Below are 27,354 nucleotides of genomic sequence, written 5' to 3' on the forward strand. Positions count from 1 at the left end.
CAAATTCAATGATTTCTTTTCAGTAATTTCATGAAGAAATAAAAGAAAAATCTAAGAAATTCCATCTATTAGAAAACAAATGTTTAAGTACGTAGTAGTGAAAATAGCCGATCTACAAGCTCACAACGCGGTGTGAGCTTGTACAGTAGATCTGCTATTTTCACTAGTTTGGGTCCCAGGGAAAACGTCTAATTTATCTTTTGGGTGGGTAAAAAGTTTGGGAACCACTGCTATAGAGGGTATATGTGCATGCATAAAGTGAGTGGCAAATCCAGTTGCAAAGTGAGTTTAAAGGTATATTCAGTGATTTGACTTTTTTTCTGGATAATCCTCCCTACTATAGAGTGTGCTGACCATATACGGAGTTCCTCCCTGTCCCCAGTGAGCCCCTGGGGTCAAAAAACCCTAGTTTCAGTTTTGGTGGCGGGTGGCAAAGCCTTCATCCAATCAGGATGAGAGGGGCCTTCCTCCAATCATGTGTGGGGGCGGGCCTTGGTGCACATGCTGTTGCACTTCCCCCCACTGTAGAGCGTGTGCATGTGCACATTTTGTTACCGGGGCGGACTGGGTGGTTTTCCAAATCACCCAAATCACTGAATGCTCCTTTAATGCAATCAGATAGGACTTTTCTGTTTGGATGTACAGTATGGGCTGTCAAGGCCAGAAAGTCATGTTTTGCCACTCAGGGCTAAGCATTGCCGCATAACTTCCAGGCATGATGATGATGTCACGCGGCTACATGGCTATCTATAATAGCCATGTAATATAGCATGTCTATGAGTCTTTGTACAGTTAACTTCTGTATCACTGACTGTGGTAGTAGAAGTATTGAGAAAAGGTTAAAATGGTACATAAGTTACAAATTCAACTTCAAAGTATAGGTCCGTGAAAAGTTGTGAGAGTTCTCTTCCATTATTAGAATCTTGACAAACCTTGCTGCATAATATGTAAAGGTTGCATAGCAACCTGCCGTGTGTGTGTGTGTGTGTGTGTGTGTGTGTGTGTGTGTGTGTGTGTGTGTGTGTGTGTGTGTGTGTGTGTGTGTGTGTGTGTGTGTGTGTGTGTGTGTGTGTGTGTGTGTGTGTGTGTGTGTGCGCGCAGGCTGTCGGGGTCTACTTTCTTGGATAAATTATTCTCATTATGAAACTGTTATTGCAAAGGGTTATAATTGGAACATGGACGTGTGTATGATTTTGATATTGCCATTTTGGTAAGTGTTTTTATAAAAGAATGAACTCACAACCTGGCCTGTCGTGAGTTATCGCTTACATAGGCGGTAATGACATATACATTATGCATTGTACCTGTTTGTGTATTAATGCATGTACACAGGAGGTACTGTGATAGTATACATTATGCATCGTACTTGTTTGTATCGTACTTGTTTGTATCGTACTTGTTTGCATTATGTACGTACATATAGAAGGATGAGGAGGTAATATATGCATCATACTTGGTTGTTGGATCTACAAAGGAGATATTATATTGGGTGGAAACGTTAACGTACGTCCAAAACCGTTACTTTTCAGAACAGGTAACTAAGGAAACCTGCGTTCCAATGGATCCAATGTGGTTATTATTTAGTCACAAAGGTGACTAAAAAGGTTTTCAAAAGATTTCAAAAGTATAAAAAAAAGCTGATCTACAAGCTCACAACGTGTCGCAAGCTTGTAGATTGGCTATTTTTTTATACACGCTTGCACGATGAGGTAGGGAATGCATTCATGAATCATCAGCAACGACATACATTATGCATATAGCACTTGTTTTTGTGTTTGTGTTCTTGATTGTTTTGTGTATGCACACAGCAGGTAATGGGGGGCTAAACGGGGTGATTGTAGCAGTCGGTGCAGGCACGCAAATAATCATTAAATAATCAATTTCCAAACGCTTGTTATTGTATAATGTCATGTTAAACCGGTTGAAGGTGAGGTGAGGTAAGCGAAACAAAACAGTAAGTTGATGCTATATCAGACTTAAGACCGTGATCCACACGGAAAGGACTTATATGAAACTTACATGGTAGACATATATGTCTAACATATAAGTTTCATATATGTTAGACATATATGAAACTTATATGTTAGACATGCATATATGAAATTGGACCCCCTGAACATATATGTACATATATGCACTTATATGAACATATATGCACATGCCCTTTCCGTGTGGGTCGAAACATACCAACATTGCACAACTAAACAGAAAAACAGAAAAACGCCACACGAAGCCGCCACACAACTCACCTCATCGCAACACAACCTGACCCGACATACCACAGCACCTTAACGTGCACTGCCTTCGCTTTTTTCACAAACGCCTCAACTCCCACAATTCCACGTGCGTGTCAGGGTGGGTGGTCCCCAGTTCAAATATGATTATTTTTGGATGGTCAAGGCTCAAAAGTTTGGGAACTTAGAGCACAGGTGGAGGAGCTGTTGACTGGAGAACATGCAAACTGGCTCTATAAATCCAGCTATTGCACCGCTGACAGTGTCTCCTTGAACATCTACATCAATAATGTTACTGTATCATGCAAACCCCAGCCGCAACATAATCAATACATGATTTACTAATTCATTAGAACCTATTTTCTGTCTGCCCTTTTTTTTCTCCAAGGCATTGCCTCTGTCAGTCAGGTATTTGAAGGGCCATGACTGCTATACATACTTAAGCGATCTCTAACCTTGATATTTAGGATCTGAACCCGGGTTCTCCCCCCGTAGGAGTTCTACCGCACTGCAAGTTCTACCGCACTTGCAAGATGGAAATCCCCGGCTTGGCCTGGGGGAAATATTGTGCGGTTAGTAGCCTACTACTTTTCATCCAGTAGGTGTCCTACGTAGCAGACACCACCAGGGCGTCCAAAGGAGGAGTAGACAGACCACCTCCAACCACAGCAGACGTGCTAAAGTTATATTCTACTACCAAGTGTTTTCAAACAAGATTTTTGGCTGCTATTGTAGCATTCAAACTTTCCAGGACTAGAAAGCCTGCCGTTCCTATTAGCATGGGGGCGGGGGAGGGTGTTAGTTCGGAGAGGCTGAAGTCCGGGGATACACCAAGCGTCGCCAACCGCCAGGAGAACGAGAGAGCGAAGGATATTAGACAGCTGGAGGGACAAGGCAAACAGCGATGGAGAGTTATTAGTGTTTTTAAGGAAGAAACTGTCTCTCTATCCTTCTGCTGCCGACACTCCTGCCCCCATGGCCTGTTTCACTGTGATGGATGCTACTGTACATCACACTTTTCAATGAAGAGTGACACCTCATCTACACAGGCAAGGAGCGAGCGTTCCAACAGCAATATCGTGCGAAAAACTGTCCTGATATGGAGCGTCGGCCATTGCGTTGCAACGTAGCCTGAACCAATCAAATAACCAATTAATAGTAGCGTGTAGATGTCAACCAATAAAAGTGTTTGGGGCTGCGAAACCTCACTCAGATAGAGACTCTGCGAGCGAATATAGGAGGGGTGGACGACGTCGCTGCACGCTCGCGGTATGTCAGGACAGTCTAATTGAAAAACATGTGTTCTAATGAGATTTCATCGTTCGCCCGCTCGCTCGCATGACTGGCAGTGTAGATGAGGTGTCATTACTGTTAACTCCGGGCTGCCTTACAATTACTCGAGTACTGTACCATTTTTGTGGTACTTTCACAGTTTTACTTGAGTATTATGTCCATTTCTCTAATATTTATACTTCTGCTCCACTACATCTCAGGCAAATGTTTGTACTTTTAACTGCAATTATCTGAAAACGTCTCTGAAAAATGTCTTATTATGCAGACATTCTGCATAATAAGAGACCCTTTACTTTTGCTTCTTTTAAAGCTGCATTCCACTCATTTTCAACATTTTACTATGTCATTAATATACCTTAGAGCTGTTGTCTGGAAATAATAAAAAGTCCACCCATTCTGTGTTTCCTAGAACTGTATAAGTATGCAAAAAATCATTAAAATGGTGAAACACATCTTTATGACATCAGTCACCAGTTCTAGGAAACACAGAATAGGGGGACTTTTTTATTATTTCCAGCTCTAAGGTATATTAATGACACAGTAAAATGTTCAAAATGAGTGGAATGCCCCTTTAAGTATATTGATATACTTGCCTTGATATACTGTACATGTATTGCCATTACTTTTGTACTTTCACTCAAGTCACAATTTCAACACAGGACTTTTACTTGTAAGAGTATTTCTACACTGTGCTTTATTGCTATTTGTAGAACAAAATGGGAGTAGGCCTACTTCTTCCAATCCTCAAATCAGAAAAGTAGACGCTAAGAAGGAGAATAATACAAGTATATAAGTAAATAAAATAAATAAAACGTGTCATTCCTTGAGCTTATAATGCCAAACGGCGATTGTCTCCTTTAATTGCGGCATCCGCAGTGAGTGCTCGGCGAGGGGAAATAGATTGTCAATTTGTTCTGGGATATAAAGAGGGATCAGGTTCAATAAAACACACAAAGCGCACTGCCTCCACACAGCTCTCTGCAGACAGACGGACACCACACCACCACCCCACGGTCCCCACCCCATACCATACTGTCTGGAGACAGACAGACACCACCCCACGGTCCCCACCCCATAGCATACTGTCTGGAGATAGACGGACACCACACCACCACCCCACGGTCCCCACCCCATACCATACTGTCTGGAGATAGACGGACACCACACCACCACCCCACGGTCCCCACCCCATACCATACTGTCTGGAGACAGACAGACTCCACACCACCACCCCACGGTCCCCACCCCATACCATACTGTCTGGAGACAGACAGACTCCACACCACCACCCCACGGTCCCCATCCCATCCCATACTGTCTGGAGACAGACAGACTCCACACCACCACCCCACGGTCCCCACCCCATACCATACTGTCTGGAGACAGACAGACTCCACACCACCACCCCACGGTCCCCACCCCATACCATACTGTCTGGAGACAGACAGACTCCACACCACCACCCCACGGTCCCCACCCCATACCATACTGTCTGGAGACAGACAGACACCACACCACCACCCCACGGTCCCCACCCCATACCATACTGTCTGGAGACAGACAGACTCCACACCACCACCCCACGGTCCCCACCCCATACCATACTGTCTGGAGACAGACAGACACCACACCACCACCCCACGGTCCCCACCCCATACCATACTGTCTGGAGACAGACAGACACCACACCACCACCCCACGGTCCCCACCCCATACCATACTGTCTGGAGACAGACAGACACCACACCACCACCCCACGGTCCCCACCCCATACCATACTGTCTGGAGACAGACAGACACCACACCACCACCCCACGGTCCCCACCCCATACCATACTGTCTGGAGACAGACAGACTCCACACCACCACCCCACGGTCCCCACCCCATACCATACTGTCTGGAGACAGACAGACTCCACACCACCACCCCACGGTCCCCACCCCATACCATACTGTCTGGAGACAGACAGACTCCACACCACCACCCCACGGTCCCCACCCCATACCATACTGTCTGGAGACAGACAGACTCCACACCACCACCCCACGGTCCCCACCCCATACCATACTGTCTGGAGACAGACTCCACACCACCACCCCACGGTCCCCACCCCATACTGTCTTCGCTGTTGGGGCAGAAAAGAGATTGTGACCTAGAAAAAAGGTTTTTGTAAATCTTCAAAAAAAAATATCTTTTCTGAGCTCAATTGCACCCCAAAAAACCCCACAGAAAATCCACTGAATGTTCAAAGTTCAGGTTTTTTGGGTGTAATTGAGGTCATAAAACCTAAAAGACAAACGAAAAATAAAAAGATGAAAATTAATGTCATGAAACCTTTAACTTTTTGTGTTTCTTCGTAAGTGAATGCCCCACTTGATCACACTGCACAGCGTCACACAAGAGCATGAAAAGTAGCGGATATGCATGCGCTGCGTTTTGAGCTTGTCGATCTGCTGCTTTTGGCGGTTTCGAATTTGAATCCTGAAAATGTGGCAGTTTTTTTTGCCTGGACATGTGAGCTTTCTTCCCAACAGAGGCCATATATGGAGTCATGCCACACTCCATTAGATCACTGCCGCCCGCCACCTCCTCGCCCACGGGCCACGTACCACGCACACACTTGGATGTGTGCACTTACATGCACGTACACATTTACATACATACACGTCACGCATATCAACATATCAACAATGAATACAATACAATGAATAGAGTATCTGTCTATTATAGAGAGAAGTAATTACAGACAGAAAGACAGACAGACAGACAGCATAGACAACATAGACAGACAGACAGACAGACAGCATAGGCAGACAGACAGCATAGATAGATGGATAGATAGATAAGATGAGACAGGCAGACAAGACAAGACAAGTTTTCCACTGACTAGAATGGTTTAGTGGCAGTGAACAGAGATCTCATCTCTATGGTAACCACGGCACAGAAAAACAAGCGGCGGATGCTTTGAGAAATCAGGTGCTAGCTCCCTGCGTCTCCTCTCCTGTTCATCAGCACAAGCCATTACACCTCCGTTTCTTTCCCCACGCTGAACTTTTTCATCTCCTCCACATGCCGACCACATTTATCTTGGTGTTTCCAGCAGCGCTCGTCACCGTGTCGTCGGTGGTGGAAGGACATTTTGTATCAACACCAAAACACATAACTACCCGGTTACAAGTAAACATCCTGTACAGTATTCAACATTTTGGTTGATTAAAAATACAAAAGTGCCGGCATCACGTACCAGATTGTTATACAGAAAGTCCCATTTCAAATTATACAATTGTTTTAGAAAATAAGAGTCCCACAACACATTGGGGTGGTTGTATTTGGTCTCTCTGGTCTTTTCTATTGAGACATTTGGATCCTGTGTCACTACATTTTTAAAGGCGTAGTGAAATGAAAAATATGTTTGTCACACTTTTAGACCATATCTGTGGTCATCATATGGGCATACCTAACAAAGGATGCCAAGAAAATTGGCAAATTCTCACTTTTGTGTGGTTTTATATCAAAAGTTTTTTTAATTACTTCCTGAAAACGAAAACGTACTGCGTTATGACGTGTCGAGGCCCACATCGATAAAAGCCAATAAAAATGAAGCTCACCCGTTTAATTCCCCATCCGTCCAACACTGTCCAACACAGCTGGTACTGATTACAGAAATCCTCCGTTTTTATTCCCATTCAAAATAACATCCAGACAGTGTATTACTCGGTTTCAACTTAATCACCACGCTAAAATATGTATCAGAAAACATTATAGGGTAGAAATAAGCCACATAACAGTAAACTGGTACAGCTGGCCGACAATCGGACTTGTAAACAAACACACGCCATGCGTACTGGTGTAGCATAGCTACCGTCCCTATAGCTACCGTCCCATCGCCTGAAGGGATGCGACGCTCTGATTGGTTCAGAAACTTCAGACCGGTGTTTCAATTTGAAACCATTTGAAACTTCAAAATAAAATGTCCACCATTTCCAGTGCACTACACCTTTAAGGTTTTTGTGAGAAGGTGGACTGTCAGTGACTTGTCATCGGCGCCCTTTAGTTAAAGAGTGCTACATTGGCTTTCTGCCGGCTGGGGCTGGAATTTTATCCCACGATTTTCTTTTCACCCAGTGTCAGTTGTGTAATATAATCCTGGGCGCTACACTCCCTCTGCCAACCTGGGGAGAGCAACGGACTGACCTCATGCTTCCTTCAATGCAGGAGGAGTCCAAGCCACTTCTTTTCACCTGACAGGGGGGAGTTTCCCCGGTTAGATGTAGCGCGAGAGATTAGCTGGTCAACCCCCTGCTAAAAAGCTTGTACCGATCCAACGCAAACAGGCCACCGATTAAGACGACGTCCCACACCTACCTGCAGTACAGTATATGGGTGTGCTAGAAGGAGCTAGTGTTTATTGTCCGAGGACGACGTCAAAAGAATTGCCATCCTGTGAGACACCCGAATGGGCCCCTGCTCCCACGTGCCTTTTTAGCCTTCGTCACCGTGCGTGCGTCACGTTCCTACTGTACTGGGATTGCATGGCCTCCATTAAACTTAATGGATCCCTAAGATATCCAGGCGACGATTGTGCCTCAAATGGCTCCGGTTCAGAAGTTTACGGTCTAACCTGTGTGGCTGTATGCGTCACCGTCCCCTGAAGCCCTAGCGGTGGTGGCACTCAGAGGGGCAGAGGAGAGAGGAGAGAGAGGGACTCAACCACTTGAACCCAATATGGTTGACCAAAGTCCCTCAGGGCTCTATTCTAGTCTGTTTTCACTCTACATTCAATATCCTCACCGACGATAGCCGATAGACGCTCACTGTCTATTATAGGGTCTCCACGAAGTTTTCATATGGAGTTCTACAGACAAATACATATACATTTCGGGAGTCCTTGACATGATTTGTTTTTCAGAACCATGGCTGTACTGTATGGATGTGGTTGTCTGTCTCTCTCCCTCTCTTAACCCCCTTATGGCCAGTGACGTATTATGCGTATTGATATCAATAAATCCATCATGGCCATTTGATGTATTGACGTAATCGTTTAATCCCCTGTAATCGGGAGCTTAATATAACAAAATGTAGCTTGTTTGGCTAACGGCCGATGTAATCTACCTAAAACCGGCCGAAATCCGCGCATGCACGGTCGATCACGCACGCGTGTGATCGCGCATGCATCGCTGCGTAAAATGCGATATTTTGGGCTTGATTAGAGCTTAATTTGACTTAGCATTCCGGACATCTGATAGTGCTGCACCAGTCCAAACTAGTCCTGGATGTTGTGATTCCTTAAACCGGAAGTGGCATCGCCAGATTCGCTCTATTTGGTCCAAATCGGCCTGAGTGTCTACTATAGGATTGCCGTGTGAGAATGAAATGGAGTGTGTATATCACGGATTTTTCTATTGGCATTAAAATTACAAATTAAACATATGAATAGTGCAGGCAGAATGCACAATCCACTGTTTAATTAGGCTGGCCATAAGCCAGTTAAGGAGGGATAGGTAGATTTTCATGAAACTTGGAGGAATTGAGACATGCCCTGAAGAGATGGGATCAGAAACGGTCATCAGTCAAGCTCTGGCTGTCGGGGAAAAAAAGAAACAACCAGAGAAATAACCGCAGAACGGATATGTGGATTCCCGTGAAACTCTGTGTCAGTGAAGAGAGATGACCCGAAGAGATGAATGGGTTTTTGGGTGGAAACGGTCAGAGGTTGAAAAAAGGTTCGCAATCCGCAAGAGATGTCGGCCAGGGCAAGCTTTGCACCCCCCAGGTGTGTTTGCTTAGTGTGCTTTTTCAACAGCACGACAAATGACTCGAGTAGTAATGGAATTGTTCACTCATCGATCGTGTTCCTGACTTACATAAAGACTTTGTTTCAGTCTTAATTTGAGATACTATTTTGTCTAAGAGAAATCAATGAGTTCTGGAGTTTTATACTGTCGTTTATGTTGAAGGCATAGTTATGGTAACTTTGCCCTGTGGTTACATAACAAAACAATACTCTCTCACTCACTCACTCACTCACTCACTCACTCACTCACTCACTCACACACTCTCTCTCTCTCTCTCTCTCTCTCTCTCTCTCTCTCTCTCTCCCCAACACAATGTAACATGATAATGTATGTTTATTTCTGTTCGTAAATCATTATGCTAATGAAGTGCCATGTTTTTGTGAACATTCTGCAAAGCTATATATTCTCAAATGGTCTGATTTTCATCAAAGCTTATTCTTGCAGTTTTGGGGAATTGACACAATTGACAATTAGTAGTGAATCATAATTGTGTACGTGTACGTATACAACATATTGCTATGAGGACAGTCAAATAGTGGAAGAATAAATTAAAATACATTTTGTGTGATGCTGTAGAATGGTCAAGCAGGGAGTAAATTTACTAAAAAACACAAAAAGTTTAAATATGGAGATAGACTGCCTGCCTGACATCAATGATATAATTAAAGATATGGAAAACCCGTCCAAAACTGATCTTTCCCGACGTCGGGAATGTGGTATTGACCTTTACTCAATCCCCCCCCCCCTCCCTCCCCCTCCCTCCCCACGGCCCCCACTTTACCGGCCCCCACTTTAATTTCACCAGAGGACAGGTGTATCACATCTTCTTAAATAGCTCTTGATAGCTCCCGTCTCCTTCCATGAGAGAGCTATGGGAGGGACGGAGACGGAGATAGGTTCAGTCAGGTCCATTTTCAATGTCTCTCACATTACCCCTCCCCCTAAAGTTATCAAATTAATAGCTTCTTCTTCTCCTACTGAAATGCATTAAATTAAATTACAGAGGTATCTTGGTGAGAACGGCCAGCCAGGTCATCTTCCAGGCTATACAAGTGGGGAGGAAATGTGCTGTGATGCCGAGACTGAGGTGATCTCTGGATGACGTTGTACAGGGCTGGACTGGGACAAAAATTCGGCCCGGTCATTTTCGCGCAAATTTGTCCCAGACCGGCCCACCACAACCAGCACGCAGAATAGTAGAAAGTACCGCCCGCTCCGTCGAGGCACACACAAACAAAGTAAACACGCCCTAATACCACCACTTTTACAGAACGACATAAATGATACAAACCAACTACACAACCCTTTGTTGCTCTCACAAGAATGAGGCTGGCAAAAGGATTCAAGATAGAAGAGGGTTTATTTGTCACTCACTGATACAATACAGTGAAATTATCATGGCCCGAACTGGTCCGCGGGACCACCGGGACCTTTCCCGGTGGCCTGCCGCCTATTGGCCTGCCTGTCAATGTTTTTTTTTGTTTTTGTCATATAACTTGAGCGGCCCCCTACGGTCGCGGCCCACCGGGAATATGCCTGGTAGGTCCTGTGGCCAGTCCACCCCTGACGTATGTCATAGACCCCAGAGGAAAGAGAGAGATAGAGAGCAAGTGAGACTGAAGAGAGAGAGAGAGAGAGAGACAGACTGTCAATTTTTTTTATTTTTTTTTATCTTATCATATAATTTGAGTGGCCCCCTACGGTCGCGGCCCACCGGGAATATGCCCGGTAGGTCCTGTGGCCAGTCCACCCCTGACGTATGTAATAGACCCCAGACAGACAGACAGACAGACAGTATAACATTTTAATTCCACAAACACAGAGTGTACGCAAACACGACCAACTTGTGCAAACTGAGTTCAAAGACTTCATTCCCTTCTCTCCCTCCCATCGTGCCGATGCAACTGAAGCGTGGCGCTGCGTAGCTCCTTGCACAACAGGTGGTCCACTGTAATGGAGAACGGCCAAGGGTGGATCGCGTTGCATCCCAGAGGTAATGAAGAGTAGAATGCCACAGCCCCGTCCCCCATCCTGTATAACCCTAGAGGGAGATAGACAGAGAGAAAGAGAGAGAGAGAGACATGGAGAGACAGTGCCTGCTGTTAGACTCTCCTCCCAGCGGACTCCCGCTCTCTCTCTCCCGTTTCCCTGCAGCGTTCCCGGGATTCCCCGCGGTGCTGTAGTGTTCAAAACGTTACAGCGCGGGGAAGGAATAGTCTTGTGTAGCAAGGCTGCCTTTCAGTTCAGCCGCCAATCAAGTCCTTCGTGTACAGCGAAGGCGATGTTGTGGTGGTGCTATACATCCCATTTCTTTCCCGGTGGGCTGTTTGATTGATTGATTGAATACTGGATTAACAGTTTGCAGAAAAATGTACAGGAAAGTACAGTTCAATACAACATCTGCTAAGAGGATTTAAAAACTCAAGAAAGCCTATTGCTTATTTCCATTGGGGTCCTTCATATTAAATTGATCTGTGTTGGTCGGCTAGCATTAGCCCTGCAGTGGACAGCCTGCATCGTGTCTTTGCTTTTGATATTAATGTGAATACAAACACCCCGCTTTGTCCAGCTGCGTGCATAAGTTGTGACAGTTGTCCTTCACCGCCCAAAACAGGGGGTCCTCACAAATTGGCATCGTGGCTACGTTTGCTCCGTCAGCAGCACCTCTGTATTGTTGGTGTGTGCTCTTCTTTCCTGCCTGTTAATTAAGGGTTCCTTGACATAAAGACATTTGAGAACCCATGATACATTTCTCCCCCCCCCCCCCCCCCCCCCCCCCCCCCCCTCTCTCTCTCTCACCCTGGCAGATAACAAGGACTACGACGCCTACCTGTCCTACACCAAGGTGGACCCAGACCAGTGGAGCCAGGAGACCCGCGAGGAGGAGCGCTTTGCCCTGGAGATCCTCCCTGACGTCCTGGAGAAGCACTATGGGTATAAACTCTTCATTCCAGACAGGGACTTGATCCCGACAGGAAGTAAGCCCTCCTCTCTCTCATGGCCATCTTGAAAAAAAAAAAGAGTTTGTCCAATGTGTTTTTGTCGCTGGCTGTTTGGTGTTGTCGTGGAGTTGGTCCCGTGGCGTCCCGTTCGTCGCTGGCTTTTGTTTGGCTGCCTTTGGTCGTGGCGTTCTGCATTTTTGTGTTGTCGTGTAAATAACAGTGGCCCTCAAAGTTATAAGCATTTCTTTTTCCCAATTTCCCCCCCGATTCTAAGTCGTCATGCCAAATTTGTCTCCCGCACGCATTTCTGTGTGGATCGTAGTGACTCACCTGCCAGCGAGGAGCCAACACCGGGAGGATGTAGTCGTAGAGCCTTCTTTCCTACTACTCCTGTCCAACACTCACCGCTGACAGGTGCCGCTCCAGCCCGTAGGAGTACGTGCAGTGACAAAAATCACCCTCCACCCTCCCCCAAACACGGGCCAAATGGACCCCGTTATGGTCCAGATGGTTCCATTTGTACAGTGTCACGGTTACAGACTTGTAAGGGTCAATTTGGAACCCCCTCCAGGAACCGTGAGAGTCACTGGACCCCACTTTGAGAGCCACTGGTGTCACTGACTGAGGCCCTAGAATGGAACCGAGATGCTTTGATTCCAAACAAAGGTTTTGTTTGGGTGCATGTGTGTATCAAGGAGACCTTTGGACGTGTATTTATGAGCTCTTTTCGACTGCAAGAACTATAACCGTGGCTGTGGCTTCTTATCTTAACGTATTTAACAACAGTGGTGGACAGTAACTAAGTTCTGTACTTAAGTATTACTTTACTGGAGTATTTCCCATGTTCTATACTATATTACTCCAATACAATTATTTGAAAAATTTAGTTTCTAGTTCTATTGTAGATTTTGATTATTATTACAAAACGTACATTTACCACTTCAGCCCCTTTTAAACTTTGGCTATTTTCAAAATATATATATATATTTAATTGTAGACATGATACCTTGTGAAACGGGACATTCTGCACAATGAGTACTTTTACTTTGGGTACTTTGAGTATGTTTTTATGCCAATATTTTTGTACTTTTTCTTAAGTACATTTTGATTTCTGGACTTTTACTTGAGTGTTTCTGCATTGCAGTATTGATATGTTGACTTAAGTAAAATAACTTCCACCACTGTTTAACAGCTTCTGGATTTGTTGACTGTAGTGCATGTGGGGACTGTTTCAGATAAGGTTTTGACAGTTTCAGATAAGCTTCTCATGCAGAAGCTACATCGGGCCCCTGCTCAGCAGAATGCTGAGTTCTTGGAACCCCCGAAATTCAGATCTTGTACTTATATGTTCAGAACTAGCGAAAATAGCTTATCTACAAGTTCATATATTCTTTTTCATGAACTAACCTTGATTCTGGTTGTAATGTAAACATAAACAAAAAAACACAGAACTTCACAGGTTCTGGAAGGTTTCTGGTTATGGAAGGTTCTGGATTATACTTCTTAGTCGAAAAGAGACACATTTTAAATGTATCAACATGAATAGCAACAGACAAGAGATTGCACAAAAAACTTTAAAACTGACGTGTTGATTAATGAGCATTGTCCCTGTCAAATAAATAAATAAATACAAATAAATAAACACCTTACTGTTATAGAGCATGGAACGTCCTTGCCAGTTGCATGCATGCATGATTTGTGTCTTTTGATTCGAAAACAATAATCTATTCGAGCAATTGGGAAATTAACCTGATTGAAGTGAAACACAGTATGACACAGTATCAGAGTATGAAAATAAGGAATCCAGTGGTGTAAAGTAACTAAAGTACATTTACTGAAGTACGGTACTTAAGTACAATTTTGAGGTATTTGTACTTGATCTACAAGCTCACAATGTGTCGCGCATATATCTGCTATTTTCAAAAGATGTTTATACATTTTGAAAACTTGAAATGGCATATTCTGCATAATGAGTACTTTAACTTTTAGTACTTTAAGTACATTTTGATGCGAATACTTTTGTACTTTTACTCAAGTACATTTTGATTTACGGACTGTGTAAAGGAGTAGTCCTATATTGCAGTATTGATACTTTGACCAAACATTTGTGTTTGATGAGGCAGCAATCAGCAATCAAACACAAATGTTTGGTCAAACCATGTGACTCCCATTGGAATTGCATTGTGGCAGCCATTGATCACAAACAGAGCACAGAACATTTGTTTGATACGTGTCAAACAAACATTACTGTATGTGTTCCATCTGTGTTTCATGGCCGCCTCAATGCTTTTCCAATGGAAGTCACGTGGTTTGAACAAACACTTGTTTGATTGCCCCCCCTTCCCCATCAAACACAAGTGTTTGGTCAAACCACGTGACTTCCATTGGAAAAGTATTGAGGCGGCCATGAAACCCAGACGGAACACAGCATGTTCGTTTGATGTGTGTATGAGGCCTGCGTCTGTGTAATTGCGTGCTGGTGAATAATTCCAAGCAGGCAGCCAGTCAGAAAGTACAAATTAACTGCTTGAAAGACGAGTAATTATAGAAGTAGAAATTAAGATTCACCTTTTACAGTCTGGCTCTGTGGGCTTCTGGGAGTCGTTTCGTTTTTTTAGTTTTTTTTAACTGATGCTATATACTATTGAGACCCATAATAAATCATGCATGAAGTCTATTACTTTAAATAGAAGCCATACATATGTACTCCGCAATGTAACAGTCAGTGGGAGATTTAATTAGTTGTCTAAGGGGTAATTAGTAGAAATCAAGCCTATAATTATGTGGGCCCGATCCGGCTCCATAAAACACTTTTAACTGCATGAAGCCCTTTGTTACTATCCCTACTGTGCAAGTCAGAGAACATGCATGGACATGTATGCATGTTTTAAGTACACTACAGTCAGAGTCAAGTCAGAGAACATGCATGGACATGTATGCATGTTTTAAGTACACTACAGTGTCAAGTCAGAGAACATGCATGGACATGTATGCATGTTTTAAGTACACTACAGTCAGAGTCAAGTCAGAGAACATGCATGGACATGTATGCATGTTTTAAGTACACTACAGTGTCAAGTCAGAGTACATGCATGGACATGTATGCATGTTTTAAGTACACTACAGTCAGAGTCAAGTCAGAGAACATGCATGGACATGTATGCATGTTTTAAGTACACTACAGTGTCAAGTCAGAGAACATGCATGGATATGTATGCATGTTTTAAGTACACTACAGTCAGAGTCAAGTCAGAGAACATGCATGGACATGTATGCATGTTTTAAGTACACTACAGTGTTATTTATAATGGTGTCCCCTTTGGCACGCGCTGTGCTCTGATCGTTGTCAGATGATGTTGATACTTGCCGTTCCTACTATTAAAGGGCCACTTCACCCCTTTTGCAACCAGATCTTATTTTAATTATGTTTGTGAGACAAGAAACACTTTCCTGGGGTTTTTGTGTGGGTAATATGAGTTTTTAGATATTTCAGTATTTCAAAGTGTCCATGAGCTCCATGATGTCATGGACACTGGGTTCACTTACTTCCTGGACTACATGTTGTCTCAGTAAGACAGCCCTCCCCTATCTACAAGGAGGAGCAGTAGACCAAAGCATTATGGAAATTGTAGTCCAGGAAGGAAGTGAGCCCAGTGTCCATGACATCATGGAGCCCATGGACACTTTGAAATACTAAAATATCTAAAAACTCATATTACCCACGTTGAAAACCCCAGGAAAGTGTTTCTTGTCTCCCAAACATAATTAAAATAAAATCTGGTTGCAGAAGGGGTGAAGTGGCCCTTTAAGCCTTGATCTGAGCTGTTGTGTTGTTACCTGCCCGACATCCTGTGCATCCTGTGCCATAATTATTAATTGTTAATTATCTGTGGCATCGTGGCAAGGTGTTAACCACATGAACCCTCGGGGGCCAACCTACAAGCTCACGTTGTGACGCGGCGGCGTGAGCTTGTAGAGGACTTCGTATAGAGCCGCAGTGGTGGCCATTTTGTTTACCGGCTCTGGTTCCACAGGTAGGCTACCAAGGACTGTCTAAAGAGGACGAGACGCGAAGACCGTACGGGCGACGCCATGTTGCTTATGGTGCTCCATGGAAGGAAAGAAACATGCGCAGTTGAGACCAAGGAAGCTGAACGCGGAAGTGTTGGATGCATATAGCCCATTGCGCATGTTTCTTTCCTTCCATGGAGCACCATAAGCAACATGGCGTCGCCCGTACGGTCTTCGCGTCTCGTCCTCTAGACAGTCCTTGTAGGCTACTACTACTACTACTACTACTAGGAAGGCCATTCATTCAGCCCATAGAGATATCCGAAAATATTTATATGAATTATTTTAAGCCTGGATAACCGAGCCATCCAGGTTCCTGGTGAATCATGACCGTAAAACATTTGACTACGTGTCAATACATATTTGAAAACTGCAAAAAAAGAAAGAAAGAAAAAGTTACAACTTTTCTTATATAAATATATATATATATTTTTTGAAATCTCTATGGGCTGAATTAATGGGCTTTCTATCTGTGGAACCAGAGCCCTTAAACAAAATGGCCACCACTCTATAGAAGGAAAAAGGGTACTAGTATAGACCCTTGAGGCACTCTGGTCAACTCTATAGGGTTTAAGTGGTTAATATTGACTCCTTTTCCTGTGGTAATATGGGACATAAATGGTATAAAATAGCCAAGACCGTTCCGAGGTCGCCGGATTTGACCCGGAGGAGTGTGTTTTCGGGCGAGCATTCTTGTATTCCTGAGTGAGTGTGTGTGGCATCATAGACATACAATACGTTGATGCGTCATTGGCCATCTGGGCTGCACGTCGATGCCGCCACCCATATTATTATGTAGGACAGCTTGCCATACAGCAAGACATATATGCCTGAGTTGTACATTAGTACAGAACGAAAACTGCCCTTGGTTAAGGCAGTGCGTGCTCGGTGGCACAGTCGGTAGTGCTGTCGCCTCACAGCTAGAAGGTCCTGGGTTCGATTCCCGCTGGGGGCGCTGGGGGCGTGTTCCCTCCTCCGCGTCATCAGTGCCCATACCCGAGGTGGGGTTGGCGAAAGGGCCTTTCTGTGTGGAGTTTGCATGTTCTCCCTGTGTCCCCTGGGGTAGGTATACCCTCACAAAAACATGCAGTAATCCTGGTCTCTAAAACTACCTCCCTCTGGCCAGCCGGGGCGCCTGATGGAGGGGAAAGGAACTGGTCGGAATAACGTGTTCCTTCCACGCGCTACGTCCGGCCAGGGAAATTCCCCCCTGTCAGGTGAAAAGAAGTAGCTTGGACTCCTCATGCATAGAAGGAGGCATGAGGTCAGTCCGCTGCCCCCCCAGGTTGGCAGAGGAAGTGTAGCGCCCAGGATTACATTAGATAATTGGCACTGGGTGAAAAAACTGGGTTGCAAAATCGTGGGATAAAAATTATAAGGGCAAGGCAGTGGGTGCTCAGCTTCAAATAATACTTAACTCATAAACCAAAAAGCAAAGCAACAGCAACAGCCTTCTTCAGAGCAGATATAAAAACCTGTTTTAATCCGCTCTGAAGAAGGGTGTTGCTGAAACGCATCAGTATTCTCAATATATTATGAGAAATTTAATCTGAGCCTGTCTTGCATCTTTTATTTTGGAGTGCCACTTTTTCCACTTTACACAGTTGTAGGCCTACATTAGTAGTCTGAGACTAAAACTGTTCCGTCTAACCAATTAACCAATAACCGTAACGACATTGAAAACCGCTGAGCTATCTAAACACAATTAACATAGCGACTAATCTCTCAAGAACAGATTCCGAGCTACGGTACAGAATCTGTCGGCAGGGGCATTCAGAGCGTGTACATACATTGTTGATAGTGGGAATGAAAACATAGGCGCTCCACCAGAAGAGGAGGGGCTACGGCGGAGCGAACGGGTCAACATTCTTCTATCCACATTCTGTTTGGCCACGCCCCCAGGCGCAAATTCGCAAGGAAAACAGGGCGCTTTTATTTTATTTGTATTTATTCTTTATTAGTTGTTTTGCAGATTGGTTCCCAGATTGCATAGGGACATGCCTCCATCCCGATGTGTAAATGTGTACAAAAAACAGGTGGGGGCACGGTGGCACAGTTGGTAGTGCTGTCGCCTCACAGCTAGAAGGTCCTGGGTTCGATTCCCGCTCGGGACGCTGTGGGTGCTGGCGGTGTGTTTCCTCCTCCGCGTCATCAGTGCCCATACCCGAGGCGGGGTTGGCGAAAGGGCCTTTCTGTGTGGAGTTTGCATGTTCTCCCCGTGTCCCCTAGGGTAAGTACCCTCACAAAAAACATGCAGTAATCCTGGTCTCTAAACTGCCTCCCCCTGGCCAGCCGGGGGCGCCTGATGGAGGGGAAAGGAACTGGTTGGAATAACGTGTTCCTTCCACGCGCTACGTCCAACCAGGGAAACTCCCCCCTGTCAGGTGTAAAGGAGCAACTTGGACACTCAGGCATGAAGGAAGCATGAGTTCAAGTCCGTTGCTCTCCCCATGTCCCCCATATATGGGGACTAGGTTGGCGGAGGGTGTGTAAAGCCCAGGATCACATTAGATAATTGACACAGGGGTGAAAATGGGTTACAAAATCGTCCCTCTATTGTAATGTCCAAGATTCACGATGGCTTTTTATACCGTATGTCCCATATTTAACTGGTATGTACTGGACGATGTGAATGCTAGAAACACGTGTTTTCTGAAGAAACTATTGTGTTAATAATGTCTTCTTTGATCATACTTTGAATGTAAATATCCTATGTTTAGGTTTCACCAATGATCATTTCCAGGATGACACAAGACTACTTAGAGGTACCCATATTTTTGTGTTGTCAACCCTACCAGCCTGTGATTCTTTTCCCCCATTAAAAGTATGTGCATTTCTGTCACAGTTGTTTGACCTACTGCAGGTTTAACACCATGATCCACAAAACAATTTGTCGCTATTGTGTATCATCTCCATATTTCAGCTTTTTTGTTTTGTTTTTTTGTTGTGTTTATTTTTTTTTGTAAATGAATGCCATACTTTGTCGTTATAAGTGGATCCTACAACAGAAGCTAAAAAAAAGCAGATATCTACAAGCTGCTGAAAGTGAAAGTGATTATGTGTGTCTGGATTTTGGAAATATTTAACAGATGAAAAGCATTAACGATAAGTTGTGAATAAATGATAACTAAACTGTACACTAGATCCATTCCAATGGAACCAATGTAGTTATTATTTGTTCACAAGTTACACATGGGTTATTTCGTTTTTCTTCCGTTTCCTGGAAAGTTGCAGGGTTTTTTTTACATTCAAGGTTTATACGTTCTACCCAACAGCGACACAGTCTTAGGCTGAGCTCAGACCTTTACTGCATTGCTGTATGCTTGTTGGATGAATGTCGTGTAGTGTCATGGCCACCCCAATGCATTTCCAATGGAGGTCACAATGGAGGTTTGACACAACATTTGTGTTGTGTGAGGGGGAGGGGGCAGTCGAAACACAGCTGAAAGCCATACAACAGACCATGTGACCTCCATTGGAAATGCATTGGGGCGGCCATGACACTCACAACGCTGTAAAGGTCTGAGTGAGGCCTTAGCGTTTGTTTTAACCACTTGAGCCCCATATGGTTGACAGGGCTCTATAGCTGGGGACGCAGCTGTTGCTGAAAATAGCAGATCGCTGCTTTTTTCTGCGAAAGCTTTCTCCACAATACGGAGTTTAAGTGGTTAATCCGTATGGAGAACCAGTAGGGGTTGTGTTGTTGTTGGGGGGGGGGTCCGCGTCTTGTCATTCTAATCAAACGTATCTCCAGCTGTGTTTACTCATTATGCGCCTGAGAGATCTGAGAGGTCAAATGCAGTACATTGCTGTGGAGAAAAAAAATCCCTTCATTCCTTTTTGTCTGAACTTTCTTACAAGCCTTTGCCTCATGGGAGTCATGTCCATTATGTTCCCTCGGCCCCAATACCTGTACATATGTTCCCTCATCCCTGTGTTCCCTCAGTTTGGGGTTACGCTTCAGCTCTAGGGTCCAGAGCGTTAGCCATAGACAGAAACGTCCACTGCCATGCGACGTCTCCAAGAATATTAAATAAGGATAAAGAAAACAAATTCGCTACTCACCGACACAAAGGCAATTTTATTCAACTTCCCCACTCTACAGATCATTAGAATTAGAAATTCCTTTTTAGATAAATGGCAAAACAAATAAGGGCTGACAAATATAGAAGAAAATTCTCTTGACACATTTTCCTCTTCACTTGCAGTTAAACAGCATTTATTGGGAAGTGGTTTCCCAATAAATATTTTTAAGTGAAGAGGAAAGTGTGTGAGTCTTTCCTTTTACAGTACATTTATAAATGGCAAAGTATCACTGCTCAATGATAGCATCTTGTTTCACTTATCGCGCTGAAGACAGGATGCTAAGTCCCAGCTATTAAAACAATAACATTCTTGTTTAAAAGAAAAGAAGAAGAAAGTTGCAGTGGAGAGCTGCACCTTGGGGGCAGAACATGGTGAAATGCTGAGTAAGGTCCAATTACTAAACAGAAAATGAGATAGACTTGTCACGTTGAAATGAAGGGGGAATTCAGATACAAGTTTACTCTAATCACGTCTCTCTCTCTCTCACTCTCACTCTCTCTCTCTCGTTCGCAAAGCCCTCAGGCCAATATGCCAGCCTCCGTCATGAAAGAACAAGGCCATTCGAGTTCACTCTGTGAGATGCCGAGAATGTAGGGAGAGAGTTGGTCAGAACGTGGACCATATGCGAGGGAGAGGCCTGGGATGTTGTTAGCTCAAAGACTAGCCCACCTGTGGGCTGTGAGGATGTTGCAAGTGGGACCCAAATTATTGGCAAAACGGGGAGAGAGAGAGAGAGAGAGAGAGTAGAAGAAAATGGTATCGAAGAAGTACAAATTCCTCAAAATTAGTAGTACAGTATCTTGAGTAAATAGTTACACACACACACACACTAGGGCATTAACATAAAAATCGATTAGTCGATTAGTCGACTAGCAAAACGGTAGTCGACACTGTAAATCAAAAATCGAGTAATCGTTAATATTATTTTTAATATTTTTTATGATTTTTTCTTTTTTTTTTTGCAGCAGACATGCAGCTATGAGCTCTGTTGTTTTGTTGGTAGTTCTCCAACTTAAGTACTAATCCATTCCTGGCTGATTGTTTTCATATCATATACAAGCCTACTGTACGTGGGTTTTGCCGTCACCGTCACTTGTGTAGGTGCGCCTATTACTGTAGTTTGTTCAACAAGTTAGATCGGTGGGCGGCGGTGGCACTGGCAGCATTTAAGACAGATTTTCAAAAAGCATATGCCTCATAGGCTCATACGCTCAATGGGGACAACTACAGTGTGTAAATACTTTTACTATTGGTGAGTTTATCACTGTAGTTTGTTCAACAAGTTAGATTGGAGACGTGTCGTCGTGTCGTCCGGTACAGTAAAGTATAGCAGGAGTCCGGGTCCCTCCTCACTCTCTGCCCAATAGCCTATTATCCAGTTTGGTGACAGTCAAACTACAGTAGCTCTTGCCGTGATTTCATGTTTCTTTTGCTTATTCATCTTTCTTCATGCTTATCCAACAAAAGTGCAGGCGTGCGGCATTATTAAAAACAAACAGCTATGCCGCGCGATCATAGTTATAATAGTCGCGATGGAGTGAAGTAGTTGATCATCTGATTCATAGCCTGGCAAGCCTGCAGTGCTAGCTAGCAAGCCTAGTATGTATCATAACCTCCTCCTAGCTTGTAGCTCCTTCTAAAAACCAAAGGAACTGTGGTAACTTGTTGAACATTTAGGGTTGTATGAAAAACATCGCATCGTTCATTCCTCCTCCTCCGTTTCCACTCTCCGTCTCCAACTGAACAAACATTTTCAACAACGTAACATGCTATACTGCGCCGTAGAAAGGTCTTGCGCATCAAAAATAGCAGATCTACAAGCTCACAACGCGTCCATCCGTGAGTCATTGTGGACTTGCAAGTTTGACTTGACTTTTAACAGCTGATGTGAATTTCGGCCAATTAGAGCGGCATTCAGCGTAATCTAGTAAGAGAGTGGCGACACTAGCGTTGACTCCCATTGTAACAATGGAATGCGGAAGTGCTCATTCTATCTCAATGGGATAGTTCCAATGTTTGGAACTATAGCCCACAGGCACCCGCTTTGTGGTGAGATCAAAGCGTGTCGCCACTCTCTTACTATTCCACTCGGCCTGCATTCACCGGCTCTGTTTTGCAGTTAATCCTTCACTCGCGCTGGCCGTTTCAGAACACGATGTTTTAATGCTTGATTGGATGGAAAAAAATATCATATTTTACCGCCGACTAATCGACTATAAATCGATTTTGATGGTAGTCGTGTCGACTATCAAAAATCACGTTTGGTTAATGCCCTAACACACACACACACACACACACACATATCTACCTGCCACTTGGTGGCAGCGGTGGCCGAATGGATTGCGGAGCGGTCTTGATACCGGAAGATCGCCAGTTCGAATCAGCGGTCCGACACGTTAAAATTACCACCGCTGAAGTGCCCTTGAACAAGGCATTGAACCACTACGATGAAATGTTCTATGAGCAGGGCCTGGCTGGAAACAAGTTCTTGAGCTTAGCCCAGATACCCTGGGTAAATATAGTAATCATTTCATTTCATTTAATTTCACACACTTAAGCAAGCTAAGTGTTAAGCACACATGAGCGTTTGTTTAAAGGGTGAAGGTCTGCTAGTTATACAGAGACGTCATCCTGTACTTTCTCATGTCCACTTTCTAATGATTGAAGACGTATTAGCCCATTAAAAATAATGAATGTGAACGGACAGACATTTTAAGATTCAGTGTGAATGAAAAGCTTTTTACAGATAAGACCCAAGGTCACCATTTATGCAGTTCATTGTGTGTTTTTTCTTGCTGTCTTTTTTGCCATTCATTATCTCTGTTCAACAAGTTTTCATTGGCCATCAGCTATATGTAGCTGCTGAATCATTGTTTCTCATGCCCCCCCCCCCCCCCCCCCTCCTAAAAAAAGTAAATTCAGTTATAAAACTTAAACATAGTTTGAGCAATTTATATTGAAGAAGCAGTTGATGCATTTTCAACCTTATCTTCATATAATTGGTCCTCACCAATACAAGACACATGCCTGCAATGACACCATCGGTGGTCATTTCAAACAAGACTTAAAACTTTATTTTTTTGTTTGGTGCAGGAATAATGGCTTCTTTTTCAGCATGCTAACTTTCCATGAAGAGAAAGCCTATAGTTAGAATGGCCCCATCGATGATGTCATTGCCTACTTGGCAGGTTTCGGAACTGTCTGCATCCCATCTCTAATACGCAGAGCGAGTACACAGAAATGGTGCCGTCTTGTTATGAGAATTACAGAGGACCGTATATTATGAATTATACGGTTGAAAAAGTGCCAATTGCCTTATTCTCGAAGGGAAGGGGGGACAGGGACCCTCAGGGTCCTAACACACTCTTAACAGCTCTGTAACTCTGAAAGTGCACAAGTGGAAACAAATTTGGTTCCGTTTGTGCACTCAGAGTTATGGGAAAAAACAAGTTTGAGAACCACTGCCTGACTGTGTGTGTCCGTGTGTCTGTCGTGTGCAGCCTACATCGAGGACGTGGCGCGCTGCGTGGACCAGAGCAAGCGGCTCATCATCGTCATGACGCCCAACTACGTGGTGCGGAGGGGGTGGAGCATCTTTGAGCTGGAGACGCGGCTGCGCAACATGCTGGTGACCGGCGAGATCAAGGTCATCCTGATCGAGTGCGCTGAGCTGCGCGGCATCATGAACTACCAGGAGGTGGAGGCGCTCAAGCACACCATCAAGACGCTGACGGTCATCAAGTGGCGCGGCCCGCCCAGCAACAAGCTCACCTCCAAGTTCTGGAAGCAGCTGCAATACGAGATGCCCTTCAAGCGCCTGATGGAGCCGCTGACCATCTCCCACGAGCAGGTGCTGGACGTCAGCGAGCAGGGCCCCTTCGGCGAGCTGCAGACCGTGTCGGCCATCTCCATGGCGGCCGCCACCTCCACCGCCATGGCCACGGCGCACCCGGACCTGCGGCCGTCCTTCCACAACTCGTGCCACGCCGCCGCCACCCAGCTGCGGCAGCAGAAACACTACTACCGTAGCTACGACTACGACCTGCCGCCGGCCGCCGCCGCCTCCGCCGCCAACACCGCCGCCACGCTGGCGGTGCCGTCCCACCACCAACACCACCACCACGTGCACGCCGGGACCCTGCCGTCGCTGAGCTCCCTGGGCGGCAGCAACCAGCACACCTACTGCAACATCCCCATGACGCTGCTCAACGGACAGCGGCCACAGGCCAAGTCGCCGCGCCAGCAGAGCCTGGAGGAGGCGCACGCCAACAACGCCATGCTGCCGCTGCTGCCCAGGGAGACCAGCATCTCCAGTGTGATCTGGTGACACGGGATGGGACATCCCCCGGAGTAACACTAATAGGCAAAGGGTTCTCAACACCTTTTACATTTTGAGGAACCCCCCCCCCCACCCCCCCGTTTGGTAGGTATTAGGCCCACGGAGCCCCCCCACCCCTAACTCTGAGAGCGATAGAAGCGGAACCGAACGGATCGTTTGCGTTTGTACACTCTCAGAGATACCGACCTGTAAGGGTCCATTTGGTTCCTAACTATCAATAATTATTCTGGGGGACCCCCCTGTAACCTCCTCAAGGACCCCTATAGGGGGTCCCCGGACCACACGTTGAGAAGCACTGGTCTAAACGCGTTTCGTTCCATCACACTGGGATCTCTATAAGATGTCCATCACAGGGAAAGACTCATCGTTGGAACTTGGACCCCAAAAGGCCCCAATATGCATGGCAGCCATGTTGGCAAGAAATTGGGCCAATTCATTACCATTGGTGTTACCTACGATTCCAATTAAGGTTGCGTTCCATTGCTGGTCAAACGGAGTCAGGGCGCTGATGATGTGCTTACTGGAAAAGCACTGGTACACTAAATGGAACGGAGCCGTAATTAGGAGCATCGGTAACGCCTGAATGTACCTTATTAAACCCATGAGGGGAAATTCGATGTCACATTGCCGGGGCCTGGAATCGAACCTGGGACCTTCTGTTTCCCAGGCGGCCTCTCTACCAGACACGTGCGAAGGACGTCTGAAGTGACCCAAATTATTGCCAATATGGCTGCCACGCATAGGGCCTATGGCACTAAGCTACTTGCTGCTGTAGAGTATCGTTTTTTTTTTTTTTGCACCAGGAAACAACAGGGGGAAAGGAGACATACAGGACTGGTTAAGTTGGTGGCGGATGTGGGGTTTTATCCGTTTCTGTTTAGTTTTAGTTTGTTTTTTTCCGTCTGTCCCATAAAGAACTTTTTATGAAACAACTACGAACAAAAGACGGAAAGAAATATAAGCAAAGGAGTTAAAAACAAACAAAAAAAAACTTTTTTTGTATGCCTGTATAAACACGACACATACCACAAGCCGCCATCTATACATTAATTTACCCAGAAACTCAAGGAATACAGGGTCCTGTACATAATGATTTATAATTCTTTGTAGCATTGGTGTTTGAGACTTTTTTTTTTGTTGCTTTATGTCATCAATTTGGACTCCTTTTCTCTTTCAGATTTTCTTTTCTATTCGTAAAAAAGAAAAAGAAAAAAAGTCAAGCGATGGCCAGTGAGGTCTGTCTGTAAAACCGTCGTTACCTTTCACCTTGAGTTCTTGTCAGCCGGTATATACGCTACAAAGCTCTCGTTTATGTTCACGTTCACGTTATAGCAAAAATTGGGAGACGAGGTGTGGCATTTCATGTTTTTCGGGAAGACGAACGAATGCTTTCCAACCGGCTGCTGTTAAATGTTGAGAGGTGAAATCTGGTTCTCAGAAGGGACTCCTTGACACAGCTAGATTATGCAAAAATAAATATGTAGACTCGGGCGGGCATGCATGATTCATCTTGTGATGATGCGGGGCTGGGGTTTCCTCCAAACCCATTCTAGTCTTCTGGACCAGTGGTTCCCAACCTGGGGGTATGGGACCCTATAGGAGGGTCGCCAAAGATCTCAGTGGGCTGTTTGGAAGTTGCAAAAAAACAAAGAAAAAAAAACATGAAAGTGTGCGTGGCTGTGTGTGTATACTGTATACTATACAGTTGGGTGCCACCGATATTGTCCCTTATCATTTGACCCATTTAGGCCTGACCTCAACATTTTAAAAAATCCTTCTAAATCCTCCAGTTTTCTGAAATAAATATTTTCACGATTTTTCAAAAAATAGCAGACCTACAAGCTCGTAGCGCGCCACTCGGTGGCGCACTATGAGCTTGTAGATCTGCTATTTTTCAATAGCTAAATTATAACAATGTTTAAAACACCAAAAGGGGTTCCCGCCCAAAATGGGTTAACTGTCCTTTTGCGCAGATCACGCAAACCTCAGCAAAAAGAAAAGGACAATATCGATGGCCTCCAACTGTACGTGCGTGCGTGTTAATGCGTGAGTGCGTGCGTGCACCTGTGGGGCGTCTCAACATTTGACTGATCTATAAGAAAAGTGGGCTATAAAAATGGATAAAAAAGGTTGGGAACCACTGATTCTTAGCCATGAAATGCTTTTGGGAAAGAACTTAACCACTTGAACCGTACTGTCCCTATTCTGGGACGAAAGCCTTGATTGCTTGTAGCTATTTGGTGTATGAAGGAAAATATTAGAGCATCTAGTATAGAGCCCTGGGGAACGCCCGGTCAATGAAGTGCAGTATATAGGGTTTAAGTGGTTGAAGGCTAATTTATACTGTCATATATATATATATATATATATGACATAAAGATGAATGACATATTTTCAACTGGAATAAACAAACATTTAAATTAGTCTTTAAGTCCTGGCAGCTCAAGACGGTAATGAAGAGAAATGGTGCTTGTGTGGGTTTACTTTCTGTCTGTCTCTCTCAATAACAAAAAGAAAACAGCCTTGCTATTTACCTTAACAGATGAATATATCACCTAAAAATCTATTATGTGTATTATTTTAATGAAAAAGT

The 27,354-nt window shown here is 44.6% G+C and overlaps 1 protein-coding gene across 2 annotated transcripts in view; it reads left to right on the top strand.

The window, feature by feature from the left end:
• Positions 1-26,448, top strand: part of LOC306917372 (interleukin-1 receptor accessory protein-like 1) — a 515,864-nt gene extending 489,416 nt beyond the window's left edge. For both annotated transcript variants that reach the window (XM_079495579.1, XM_079495580.1), the window contains 2 exons: positions 12,131-12,301; positions 23,923-26,448. In XM_079495579.1, coding sequence (XP_079351705.1) covers positions 12,131-12,301; positions 23,923-24,749 — 998 coding nt within the window. In that variant the 3' untranslated portion in view covers positions 24,750-26,448. The remainder of the gene's footprint in view (positions 1-12,130; positions 12,302-23,922) is intronic.
• The last annotated feature ends 906 nt before the right edge of the window (positions 26,449-27,354 follow it).

Source organism: Electrona antarctica, assembly GCF_951216825.1.
Source record: "Electrona antarctica genome assembly, chromosome: 24".
Classification (NCBI taxonomy): Eukaryota; Metazoa; Chordata; class Actinopteri; order Myctophiformes; family Myctophidae; genus Electrona; species Electrona antarctica.